The 14,021-nt window shown below is 42.0% G+C and overlaps 1 protein-coding gene across 1 annotated transcript; it reads left to right on the top strand.

Moving 5' to 3' along the window:
* The first annotated feature begins 88 nt into the window (after positions 1–88).
* dbh (dopamine beta-hydroxylase (dopamine beta-monooxygenase)) lies at positions 89–13,681 on the top strand. Its single transcript, XM_037484593.2, is given in 15 exon segments — positions 89–368; positions 630–812; positions 2,724–3,816; positions 6,191–6,337; positions 6,801–7,058; positions 7,440–7,616; positions 9,621–9,723; positions 9,896–10,062; positions 10,213–10,356; positions 11,141–11,179; positions 11,632–11,691; positions 11,833–11,960; positions 12,258–12,417; positions 13,267–13,335; positions 13,338–13,681. Coding segments are annotated over 13 exon segments (2,010 nt in total). The 5' UTR covers positions 89–368; positions 630–812; positions 2,724–3,447; the 3' UTR covers positions 13,527–13,681.
* The last annotated feature ends 340 nt before the right edge of the window (positions 13,682–14,021 follow it).

The following is a 14,021-nucleotide window of genomic DNA, read 5'->3' as shown; positions in this document are numbered from 1 at the left end:
CCCAGTTGCAGCAGTGAATCATACCAGGTATATATATATATATATATATATATATATATATATATATATATAATCATTGACAGGAAACTATAAAGTTAATTAAAATATGACCTGTCCTCTGCACTGGAAACGCAAACTGCCCCACTGTGAACAAAACGTTCATGAAATGCCATTAGGACACTAGACATAATTGTCCCTGAATGCAAATGTGTTACTACGTTTGTCTTTGTCCATGTTGCTCTCTCTCTATATTTTCACCTGTGATTCGTCGCTCATCATCTCTTCTTATTACTCAATCCACCCCACCGACGACTCGCCCATTCAGATCAGAAGAAGGGGCAGTTCGAGGAGACGTTAAGAGTAGCAGAGTGAGTTTTCATTGCATTCATTATTCAAACACCCAGACGTGGAGATTAGTGCACTTTGAGAGTGGGCTGCAGTAAAATATTTATATCAGTGGAGAATGAGATGGTTAGATTTGTCAAGTTGATGTCAACTCAGCCTTTATCCATTCTCTTTATCTGTGTGTGTGTGTGTGTGTGTGTGTGTGTGTGTGTGTGTGTGTGTGTGTGTGTGTGTGTGTGTGTGTGTGTGCATGTGCGTGTATATACATTCACATGCTGGGGAAGCTGTGTCAGATCAGCCAAGAGGAAGCTCACATGCTAAGATAAGTCAACAGAAATATTTGAATAAAGCTTTGATTGTTGGTTTATTTTCAGTGGACTGTAATGCCAAATAATATCATCCACCTTAACAAGCTGCTTTACCAAACAGGAAAACTGGCCATCTGTCGTGGGGCCCGTGACCACTTGGTGAGTCCCACCATACGGTATATTGCTGTGTGACCTGCTCACTTAACAACTCTACTTTTTGTGGTTTGGTTAAACTACAATGTTACATAATCTTAATCTAAGGCAGATTTTGTATTATAACCCAGCATCGAGGCAATGGCCAACTAGGAGGCAAGGCTATATGCAGGTCCGGTGCAAAACTCAAACCCTTTTACTATAAAAGTTGCAAAGAGCAAAACACAAGTTTTGCTTTGATTCATCACTGCAAAACTGTAACTGCGATAGGTCGCTGCGTGTCTGGCCATATAATGAAGGAGATGGGGACGCGGTGGGTTGGGAATGAATGATGAATTATATAACTAGTTACTATGATTCTATGATTTCTGTTTGTTTGAAACATTATCAGAATGTTCTTAAATCCACTCTCCTGATTATTGAGGCTGTAGTGTGTTTTTATGAAACGTGTAACTCTGGTGCCCTTTTGTCACTTGATCAGAGCAACACAAAATCTGATGCAGTTTCTGAGATGGTGAACAGGTTGCACATATTGCAGTACTCTGCTTGTAATGTAACATGATCAGTGTCTAAATGCAATGTTAACTATTTATGCATAACAAAAACAGAAAACTACGTTCATAAGCTACGGCTCACAGTACGTGTTTGTTTTTGTGTTTGACCAGAAAGCAAAGCATGATGGGAAAGTTTAAAGAGAGCAATATCTGGATTTTTCTGGGCAGGATAATGTCAGATAGACCCTCGGGCGCTTTGCAAAAAAAAAACCCCCACAAAAACCACGGACACAATGACACAAAGGACCATTATTCTCTCCCTAAATCTGTTCCCCCACGCCCATCCCCCTCCTTCTCTGCCGTTACCTCCGGATGACAGCTGACTTAACGGCGTTCATGTCTGCTGACACATCAGTAGCGGGGACAGTAAGATAAGTGCATCTAAGAGAAATGACATGGAAGGAAGAGGGCGAGAGAGGGTGATCAGCAGTAGTAGAGAGCGAGTATAAGACAGCGGAGAGACGGACTGGTGAAAAAGGTGCTGTGGTGTAAAAGATGGAACGAAACAGAAAGACACACAGAGGAAAAGATTAATAAGCCTAAAGTGAAGGCCAGAGACACACGTCGTGCCTCGGGGGGGAGCAACAGCCTTTATTACATTAACCAGTCTGTGCCTCTCCGTTCTGTTCTGTTCTCTCCGCTTACCGCTCGGACCCAAACGTTTTCCCTTTACGGAAAATGCATTTAAACGTTTGACGTCAAGTACACTTTGTACACAACCTCGCACTGCGGCACATTTAGGGGCGAGCTTTCCCTTATTAAAATGAGGAAGCATGTCCTGCCAGCTGCCCATCCATCCACCCCGTGCTTGTCCAAATCCATATGACTGAAAATAATGAAAACACTGGTCTGTAAAGAAGAGCTTCACTGCCCCCTCTGGTAAAGGGCCCATTTCACTTGGGTGTGGTCAGCATGGTCCTTTCTAACCTCTGTGACCACACCCAACACACATGTCTCTGCCTGTACATACCTGCAGCCAGGTTTTAGGCTACATGCTGTCTCAGTCTTCATTTAAACCTCTTCTTAAAACCTTTCCTAACTGTTAATGCTGGTTTTAGACAACATATCAAAATGTATCCGTGTTCATATGACTTGTGTATGAACTGTACTCGTTTTGGATTTTCTGCTGTTTGTTTGACTGTGTGTGTCGTTTTGCTCTGAATCCATATTATGTGGAGTCAAGCTCCCTGTTTGTAGTCTTTTTCGTGCTGCAATGTTTTTCAGATGTTTGTGTAGAATGCGGGGACAGGCCAAACGGCACAAGCACACACACACCTTTCTACGGGGGGCTTTACTAACCTTTCAAAGCAACCCTGAATGTGTCTCTCATTTGTTTGCAACCCATAATTGACACTTTTATTAGGTCTTCTGAGGCCTGAGGCGGCGGCTTGAGGAAAGAGCCTAATGCAGCGATGCCTTGTTTTCACCAAGTGTTCGCCGCCCCTGGAATCTACATCGGATCAAAAATAGTCAACAGGTAACGTGAGAGTTGTAGTTTTTCATAAAATGCACAAGGAAATGAATGATACATGATAACCCAAAGCAAAAAAAAATAATGAAGACAGAGATGGAGCGAGCAATAAAGTTTAGTTAGTTGAAGCAGATTGTTGTTGATAATGTCCATGGTTGAATTAGGATCAATTAGGGGAGGGGCAGATGTGCAGAATCATGGTTGACCCCAGGGCTTAAAAGAGACAATCCAATTTTCCTCAACAAATGTAATACCATTAGAACGGATAAAAACAGACAACTCACAAGGGAGGAGTGTCTTAAAAACCAGGGAAAGGGACGAGACAGAGAGAGACAGAGCAGTTGTTGAGAAGAAAGAGACAACACCCACCAGGGCTTAAGAACTCGAAGACCGGAAAGATCAGTGAAACTCAAATTTGACAGAAAACAGAAAAAGTGCCTGGAAGGATAGAAAAGAATAACCCACCTCACCTTACCACTACGAGGGAAATACTCCGTCTACGGTGGCCTGGAAGGAGAGCGGAGCTGAAAAGACAAAACCAGCGGCGAAGACTTTTTTTTCTTCTTTTTACTGAAAGACAAAAATTAATCTGCGACTGATAGAGGTCATTTAGGCGATGAGAATCTGCAATAAGCACCTCCGCCTTCAGGACGTCACCATCATGTACTTCACAGCCCTGGCTGCCCTGATGGTCATCTTGGTGGCTTCGTACCAGGCGCCCTCCAACGCTGTCCAGGTGTCCGGCCTTACATCGAAGCCCTCCAGCCCTCTGCCACAGCTTCCCATGCCCTTCCGCGTGCCCCTCGACCCACACGGGGATCTCCAGCTGGCCTGGAACATCAGCTACGCCGACCAGGAGGTCTACATGGAGCTGAGGGTGGCGGACCTCAAGCACGGCGTGGTTCTGGGGATGTCCGACCGCGGGGAGCTGACCAACGCCGACCTGGTGGTGCTCTGGGACTCTGGAAAGAAAAGCTTCTTCGGGGTAAGCAGGGACCTGTGTCGACTGTATAATCTGTCTTCTAAAGTATTGAATTTGACAGAAGACATTTTGCGAGATAAATGATAAAAAACAAAAAAATGGCCCAGTCAGATTGTTGTTTTTGCCAAAAGGAGCTGACGGCTGGCTTCATGATCCCATAGTCACTAAGGATGTTATCAACCCATGCTAATTGGAAATCAGTCAAACTGCACTAATAGCTGAAGTTCTTTGGGGAGCCATTAGCAGTTATTAGCATATCAAAATTGAATCCTGTGATGATTAAGATGTCTAAAATGTCTCTTTTTTTGCCACATGAAACACTTTACAATCTGACATTTTTCGTCTGAAATGTTCTTGTGTAGAAAACAGTTAATATTGCCATGAAAATCAAATTGGCATTCATAGCTTTTTAAGTCAAACTTTTTCTTCATAAACTACCACTAAAACACATCACCTACTTTTATTGAGCACAGTGAATCTTATTTAGAACGTTAATGTAGAAAATAAATAAAAATATGCATTAACGACTTTTATATTGTTTAACATGAACCATCTAAAGCAAATGTCCATCTCCAGCCGTTCATGGACGGCTACATAATGAATTACGATACTCTTTGATATGTATCAACAATGTATAAATACGTTATATACATTATAATACATTATAAATATGCATTTTTCCCCTTCTTTTTTTAAAATTTTTTACAAAGGACATCATAGTGATTCCAATTAAATGTAATGTTTTATTGATTTATTCAAATGAGATAAACACACCAAAAATAAATCTCTACTGTGATTAGATCTGAGGCCAGAGGGTGAATACAGGACTCCAGAGGACACTTTCTATTGAGTGGTGCACATGAGAAGAGAGGGGAGACATATACTCCTGTCTCATAACCGCAGTCTGTCCCTTAATGCCAGCATATGTTGCTCATACTAGAATAGTACCGAGTTAGTTAGACCTCCAGTAGGAGGCAGACACAACATTATGATAATAAAGGGATACCTTATTATTGTAAACAATGCATGAAATTTATTTCCATGAACATTAGCATTTGTTTAATTTGGTCCATCCCACAAAGTCTGGCTCATTTTAAACACACACTACTTCACAGACAATATGAAGACAGACAACCTTTTTTCTTTTCCTGTTTTATGCACATTTATAGGTACATAAATTATTTAACACAATTTCCTTTTTGTGTTACCATACCTTCACTGATCCTAAACTAGCAAACAGTGTCCAGGTAAACTAAACATTACACTGCATGGTGTAAATGCACGCACAATGCACTGTGACTACCATGGGATACGATGTCATTACCTTGATAATATATCTAATTCACATGTTAATACAAAGTAAATTGGTTCCAACATTGGAAATCATCTTCTGGAAAGGGTCTCCTCAAGCTTATAGCATAACAGAAGAGAGGATCAGAGGGACCAAACCTCTAAATATGGCAATGTGAGAAGTGCTTTCCTTTATCCAACATGTTTTTCTTTTAAAGAGCACCATTGATTTAGGGAAACACAAAGGACCATTAAAAACTGACAGACTACAGACAAAGATGCAGACCTGAATGCCCTTTTCTAATCTGAAGTCTGACCACCCACTTCATAACGTCCAACTTTATACATGAAATAACAATTTTGAGTCTAAAAACCTAAAAAAATATTAATTAATTATTATGTGTGTGTATATATATATATAGAGTCAGTCAGTCATTTACAGGTTTTAGCTTTATTGTGTCCCATTTCTCTCCAACACACGAAACAGACACTGTATACTGCCCACATTTCTTTTCAGATTTATATATAATTTATTCATTTTTAAAATTGTTGGCTTCAAAATTGGCTTTTGCGGTGTGTGTGGAACAGTTACATAAGAGGGGGCCGAGAGGGAGACAGGAATACAGAGATCTTAGGTGCTATTCTGGACGGATATGTGTGTGAGAAACACACAAGTAGATGGATGCTACAAAGCCTCCTGGCAGAGATGTGTATCCTATGGACAGGGTAGGAAAAGTTTATCAACGCCTCTGTATCACGGATTTCTTTGAAAAACATAGTTTTGGCTTGAGTTAAACTTGAAATTAACCAGGAATGGCAACAGCCCTTTACTCTGGTTTTGTATCTCAATGAAGTTTCCAAGGTAATCATTTTGTTTTCACTTAAATTTCACCACCGGTTATTTTTCTGCAATCAGATATAGCTGCTCTTTCTGTTTAGTTTAGTCTCCCACCTGGTTTGCTGTTTACTCTTCTGTTATAATTCAAAAGACAGGTTTTGTATGTTCTAATCTAAATGTGAATGGCCTATTTCGACACGCTACAGACTATTCTTCGTCTATTGTGATGCTATGCGTGTTTTCCTTCAGGATGCGTGGAGCGACAACGAGGGTCACGTTTCTTTGGACAGCCAACAGGACTACGAGTTGATAGAAGCTGAACACAAAAGGGACGGATTCCACCTGCTTTTCAAGAGACCGTTCAGTACCTGTGATCCCAGGGACTACCTAATAGAGGTGTGTAACATTTTCCTTCTGTGTACGATGTGTCTAATGGGCACTTATTACAGATATTTAGTTATGCCTCTGTCGCTTTTATATATATATATATTTAAATATATATAAAAAATGACCTAGATGTTACATATATTGCACAACCTCAAGCTGAAGCCATATCTGTCAATCCTAAACCGAATGAACTCGACAGTAAACAGGTGGCGAGAAGATAACAGGACAGGGAGGTGGGAAAGATGGCGTTTGAGTGCACATGTGCGTAACATATGGTGTATATGCACTGTATATGTTAGCACATATACGTTAGCACATACAGTGATTATAGTTTCCATGGTGCCGCATCTGACCTCTAAGTTAACAAAACCTACGGTCATCAACGTGACAAAGGAACTGTTGTTTGTGGCCTGCTTTGCAGTCATCATACATGCTTTATTTTCTGTTATTATTTTTTGTTTTCTTTGGCAAGGAGGGAACTGTGCACATCATTTATGGATTTCTGGACAAACCACTTGCCTCACTGGATAAGCTGAACCTGTCCCGGATCCAAACAGGGGTTCAGAGAGTGCTGATGCTGCGCCCCGACACGCCGTCACCCACCCTGCCTCCAGATGTGCAGACGCTCGACGTAGTGGCGCCAAACGTCGTCATCCCGAATCAAGAGACCACCTACTGGTGCTTCATACAGGCGCTGCCTGAAAACATGCCAAAGAACCACATTGTTATGGTAGCTAATACATGCCTCATAAAATGGAAACACTTAACATCCTTTTACACAGTAAAGTGGTTATTTTAGGTGGAGACTTTAATATTGCTCCTTGTTTACTAGCGGGGCTTAAATAAACAGTAGGGGCGTTGTCAATGGTTAGAAACATAAATCTAAGAAAACGTATTAACACATCCCCTCACATCCGTATGGTATTCTCGCAACAATATTAAAAACGTGGTAATAAAAAATGAAAGGTATCCTAAGAAATAGAAGCAGTTTAACAGTATATTGCAAAAAACAGCATCGTGTATTTCATTTAGTTTTTTTCTTGTATTGTAGATTCTCACTTTTTCACTTGTTCCTTTTTATTCCATCTCTCTGTCCCTGTGTTCCCGTCAGTATGAGTCAGTGATAACTCCAGGTAACGAGGCCATCGTGCATCACATGGAAGTGTTCGAATGCTCTCCGGATGTCCGAGACGTTCCACAGTACAGCGGCTCCTGTGATGACAAGATGAGGCCGGGCAAGCTCAACTTCTGCCGACATGTGCTCGCCGCATGGGCTATGGGTGCTGAGGTATGATGGGAAACGGACACCCACGCGCATCTCTTTACCTCTGTCCTTAAGGGCACCTTTCACCGATTGTATTCACGCCACGTTTCCTGAAAAAATACAGAAAAAATAGCTACAAAACTTGTTCCCACCACTTATCTGAATATAACTTTTCTGATGAGAATAAAGTCAGACCTTAAAACCATTCCTCGAAGATGCAACAATCAACCCACGCATCACTGTTAGATAAGGCCGAACGAACACATACATCAACGAGTTTTCTAATACGCATAGCAGGTGTCTAATTGAAAAAGTGTTGGAAAGAAAGTGGTTTCTGGTCATGTCCTCGGACTTACTACAATAGATAAACAATAACTCCTATGCTATTAATATCCAAGCCTAGAACAAGAAAACCTGGTAAAAATCCCACACACAGCACAATTCTATTAAGATCTCAGAGACAGTCTGTATGTGGGAAGCAAACTAACATCCGAATATTCCCAGACACTCGACGACAAACCCAAATTAAAACTATAAGTGGATAGAAATTGGTCAGAAAAGGTTTGATCGTGGCTGAACATTTGAAAGTTGACCACCTGATTGGTCATCATCAACTACCACTAAAGACACCAGGTCATGTCCGGTCTTCTCCAGGTCGGTCAGTCATTCATCAGGCATTAAATCACCCCACTTGTTTCTAACCCGGGCGGCTGACCAAGCAAGCAGCCCGCCGCTCACACAAAGCAAAGAGGACAGGGGAACGGTGAGCACATCACCGTGTTTCCTCCGCTCCCCGCTGCATCGCAGCCAGCGCGGTCCCCCTCGGATTGCATTATCCGCCGGACAAACAAAAACCAGCAAGATGCCCCCTGTGAGCTGGGAAGACAAGATTAGGTGGGAAATATTCAGGGCTCTTTCATCACCTCTTAATATTGTTGTTTCATCCTCCCCGGCACCGCGTCAGGAGGGAAACGTGGCCGTGCAGGAAGAACGAACAAGAGAGAAACAGGACGTTTGAAACAGAAGGGAAACAACAGTGAAAAACACACTGTCAGAATGCGCACTAGAGAAAGGAAAAAAAAAAACGTGTGTGGAGTGGAGACCGAGGGGCCCTGCTGATGTTACCGTCATGACGTGAGACGTGATTAAATGCAACATTTCTCTCTTTCATTACAAACTGTGTCTATCAGCAGAAGCGGCTTAAGGTGGCCGGAAATAGGTGAGGGCACTGGTGATGAAACAAGTTCAATCCCATTTCCTTCAAACAATGATTAATGTTTTGAACTATGGGGCAAGCAATGAATCAAAAATGATTTTTTTCCACAATAAGCAGAACATTTCTGCTTATTTTACCTGTTGTTATACCTCACAGGGCCAGCATCTCATTGGGTGCATCCATATGAGAATACAACTGTACAACTCTACAGATAAATAATGAATAAACATGATCATAATCACTTTCAAATATTTTTCTTTCCCTGTTAAAATGTCAGAATCTGTGGGTGGTTGGGAGTTTGTCAGCGGCCATGCCATTATTTTTAACAGTCATCACCAAACATATGCAGAGAAAACCAACAGTGTGGCTACAGAGGCATCTAATATCTCTGCAGTGAGGGCAAAATACAGATATGCTTTTGGACAATTAATTGGTCCATGTTTCATAGAAATATACATCAGGGTGACTACAATTTTGTGATCCTCAAACAACGTTTGCCATCAAAAGGCAGTGAGAGAGGATGCTAAAGAAAAGTGGGTTTGGGGATTAAAGTCCCAGAAAAAATGTGACTTTGGCTCTTTTAGCTAAAATATCGTCTTTGTCCAATTTCTTCGAACATTAAAGTGTTGCCAAACAGCAGTAAATGAAAACAATGCAAAATAGAAAATACAGTAATAACAGATAAGCACTCAATCAGCGGTAGTGAAGATGTGTCGTTATCACAAGCAGCTGTGTGAATAATGAATGAGTGAATGTTTGTGTGGGCGTGCTAATGTGTGTGTGTGTGTGTGTGTGTGTGTGTGTGTTTGCAGGCTTTTTACTACCCTCCTGATGCAGGGATGCCTATGGGTGGACCAGGTTCCTCCAGGTTCCTTCGTCTGGAGGTCCATTACCACAACCCTCTCCTTATTTCTGGTATTATTAGCATTATGAACTCAAGCCCACGCTTTAACAAGTGTCATCTCGTTCCTTCTCTCTTACAAACACACAAACACACACACACACACTGCATGTTCTTACATCATAAACTACAGGTAAACTAGGCATTTTTTGAATGTTGTAACCTTCCATAATGTTCTTTACGCAGGCCGTCGGGACTCATCGGGGATACGGTTGCATCACAGCTTGAGTCTGCGGCGGTACGATGCAGGGATCATGGAGCTGGGCCTTGTTTACACTCCCATCATGGCTATCCCACCCAAACAACACACCTTCTACCTCAATGGATATTGCACCTCCAAGTGTACACAGACTGTATGTATACAGAAAACTAATAAATGCTGGGCAGATATTCCAACTGGCAGCCACATATTTTCCCAGGTTTTGGTCCCTAAAGCAGAAAAATATTGGCTGGTGGCTGACCTTAAAATGTCTGTTTCTTTGTCCATCTGGTCGTCTGTGTAGGCTTTACCTCCAGGAGGAATCCATGTATTTGCATCCCAGCTGCACACCCACCTGGCGGGGCGCGGGGTGAGGACAGTGTTGGTGAGGGGGGGCAAAGAGCTGGAGGTGATACAGGAGGACCAGCACTTCAGCACCCACTACCAGGTGAGCAACAGCGGGGCCCGGTTGGACCTGAGCAACTAATCGACCTACCATCAATGTCATTGTGCAATTTATTCTACAGAAAGTTATATACCTTCTACAATCAGTCACAATTATCATGACGGGACAGCGGCATGAAATAAGGAATAAAAGAAAAGATCTGAAAGAACTGACAAAAAACAACATTAACATTGTTGGGAGACAGACAACATCTGTTGTGTTTTTTTTTTATTGCACAATATCCCGGGGCAGCTAGACGCGCACACATACACAAACAGACACAGGGCAGAGAAGGACATCGGCTGGATCGCCTGATAAAATCTCCAGATGCTGTCGATGTGAGAATAATCCGAATGTACCTGTGTGGCAGTGATGTTTCAAATCCTCCAGCCTCATCACAGACATATGAAGACTTTATAAAGCCATTTGCAGCAAAGCAAACACAACTCTCTAAACACACGTACACGGCTAATAACTGTGAAAGCTGCCTCAAAGGAAATCATCAAAAGCAACAGCATGTTTCATTTTGCCTGTATAAATATATAAATAAATCACAAAGTGCCCAATTATGCCTAAAATTAAGATGCTAGAGAAAAATGCATCCTAAAAAGGAATCTTAAAAGCAATTCCATTAGCACTGGAAGAACTACGACAATGTGCCGTGTCATTCAACGCACTAAGATCATTGGCATTATTCTCATCACATCCTTCATTTGAGGTTTACTGCTCAAAAACAAGAAGTTTCATTTTAATGCTCCGTGTTTGTCTTTGCTCATCTTTCTTACAGACCATCAGAGTTCTTAAGAAAATGGCAAATATTTTACCCGTAAGTATAAAGTTAACCCCTTCCCCTGCCTTTGAGGAAAGCAGTGTGACTGTTGTACGTTTTAGTTTTCCACTGTGTAGATGTTACAAGAAAGGATATTACTATTCTTTAAGCTTAGCCATCCATGTTGCAATGGTAGTGCCCCAGATGTAGGTTTTTTCCCCCTCTGCATTTAAATTATTGAATTAGAATAGCTCGATGCTGTATAAGGTGTTAAACTGAAGTGGAAATGGGGACAGTCTGTGAAATTGGTGCTGTGATAGAAAGTCCTCAGGAGACGGAGAGGACCAAACCGCTGCAGCTGAGCCCCGAAAAGCAAAATAACCCCACTGTACTCTTTTTAATGGCTCTTTTCAATGACTAATGTTCTGAGTAACCTTAAATCATCCTCATTAGTCTTTGTTAAACATCAAGAAGCTGATTTGCTGGTGTTTTTGGGCTTGGTCCTGCAGGGTGATGTTCTCATAACAAAGTGTACTTACAACACAGAAGATAGGAGCACGCCTACAGTGGTAAATTCACCTTGAACACTGCCAACAGCAACACAACACTTGAGTATTGCCTTTGTTAATATTTCTTTCATCCTACATATGCTCCTTGCACCATGTATCTACACCTTCCTCGACCTCACTCCGAATCTCTTCTGTCCCAAGGGAGGTTTTGGCATCATGGAGGAAATGTGTGTTAACTACATTCACTACTACCCTCGAACTAAGCTGGAGCTCTGCAAGAGCCACGTTGAACCAGAATACCTGCAGAAATACTTTAGCTTCATTAACAGGTAGCACCTCTCTCTCTCTCTCTTTGCTTGTTATCCTTGTCCCTTTTTTTTGCATTTTGCATTTGCACCTCCATCTGCTCTGTGACTAAGAGCTTTTCAAGTTCAGCGTTGCCCCCCCACTACCCTTCACTCCTGAAACCAAAGATGTGATTACTTTTAATCTCGAAAAAACACGCTTTGTTGTCCTTCAAAGTCAAACTGTGTTCTCCTCAATTTTCCTCCAACCTTTCTCAATCTCCCTCTGCCTCCTGCTTTCATCGACTTTCCTTCAACCCGTCTGCTGCTCCTCCTCTCCAGGTTCCACGGAAACGACCAGTGCGTGTGTGGTGAGGTCGGCGTGACGGAGCAGTATTCTCAGCTACAGTGGGATGCGTTCACCGGAGAAGTGCTGGACTCCCTTTATAACACAGCCCCCATCTCCATGCACTGCAACCAGTCCAGTGCACGTCTCTTTCCTGTAAGCCCCTACTCACAAACGCTGCAATCGGTTGCCAAGCAACCAATTAAATCAGTTCAAAGAGCAGGCTGGCATCACTTACAATAACCCTAACCCACACACACACACACACGAGTATTCACTTCACAATTTATTTCCTTCATTTCAACAACAAAGGAGACACGTGATCCAATAAAGGGGGCCGCCAACCGGAAGGCAGTTGAAAGACTACAACTGCTTTCAAGATGGTTTGGGTGAAGCCGTCACGCGTTCAATAGTGTCTAAAAGTAATGGAGCAGCCGAGGACAGTCAGGCTCTCAGTGGAACGGCGAGTGATGCACCAACATTAGGCATGAGCTCTTGCAAAAATGGTTTAAGGTTCAAACACAACTCCGAGCTGAAATCAACAACTGAGAGCCTCAGCCCCTCAATCTCCATCGTCCAGACAAAAGTAGAACATTTGGGATTTCTTCGTTATCGCACATGTTTAAATATAGCTCTAGCCACACAAGCACGCCAACTTTAACAGTTTTACCGTCCCTCCGAACACTTTAAAGCATCTGAACCCACTGCTTGCAGGAAATAATTATAACAATGCACTCGTTTTCACCTTCACTGAATGAGATGATTAGCAGCGATATCTGCGGTAAGTAATTGACACATAAAGTGGCAAAACACTAAATGAGATAATAAGTAATTTCACACAAAAACACAGTTTAACTGGAAAATACACTCAAAACCACAAAGAAATGAGCTTGAGTGTATTTTTCAATGACATGTGCAACATATTGTCCACCTGCAGTTTATCAGTTTACTATCCTTCTTTGCCAAACAACCCATCAAACAAATATCACAAATCCTTTTCTCCAGGGAGAGTGGGACAAGCAGCCCGTACCGGTGGTCACATCCATCCTTGAAAAACCCCGCTACCCGTGTGAGGGAGGAGGAGGAGGGTCGCATCCCACCAGCCGACCCCTTACACCCGGGTCCTGAGTGGACGAGGGGGGGCATCGGGGCCCCAGAGGACCCCTCACCTGCTGATGTTAAGGAAGCTCCATGTCAGTTTGCAGAATCGAGTGCTGTTGTATCTTTCTTTGGGGTTAAAATTTGTTGTGTTTTGGGGTTTCTGACAACCGCTGCAGTTTTATGCTTGTAGCCTCCGTCTGTGATTATGAGTAAACAGAAAGGAATGATAATTCTATTTATTCGTCTAGTTTCAAAGCATTGGACATGGACTTGAGAGCGGGGATTGGCATTCGACAAATAAAAGTCAACTTTTACTGTGGTTTAACTTTATTACTTCTTTTTTTTACCTAGATAAAAGGAATACAATGACTTATTTTCATTCATCCCTTTTAGTTTAAAATTTCAATTTTCACCGTTTAAACGCCAATGTGTGTCCATTGTTATTGTGTGTCAAATAATAAATGTCATACAAAATGTAAAATGCATTATTATGCATAATTCAGGCATGACATTACATTTACTATTATAATGGTCTTTGTTATTTGCACCGGTCAAATCATTTTCTTAAAGACATTTAACATTTATGAATAAACTTTGACTGCTTTCCATAAGAAAGATTTCAGCAATATTCATATCGCACCATGAAAAGAGGAGACATT

This window comes from Pungitius pungitius, chromosome 18 (genome assembly GCF_949316345.1).
Source record: "Pungitius pungitius chromosome 18, fPunPun2.1, whole genome shotgun sequence".
In the NCBI taxonomy this organism is placed as follows: Eukaryota; Metazoa; Chordata; class Actinopteri; order Perciformes; family Gasterosteidae; genus Pungitius; species Pungitius pungitius.
This window is presented reverse-complemented; position numbering and strand designations above follow the sequence as displayed.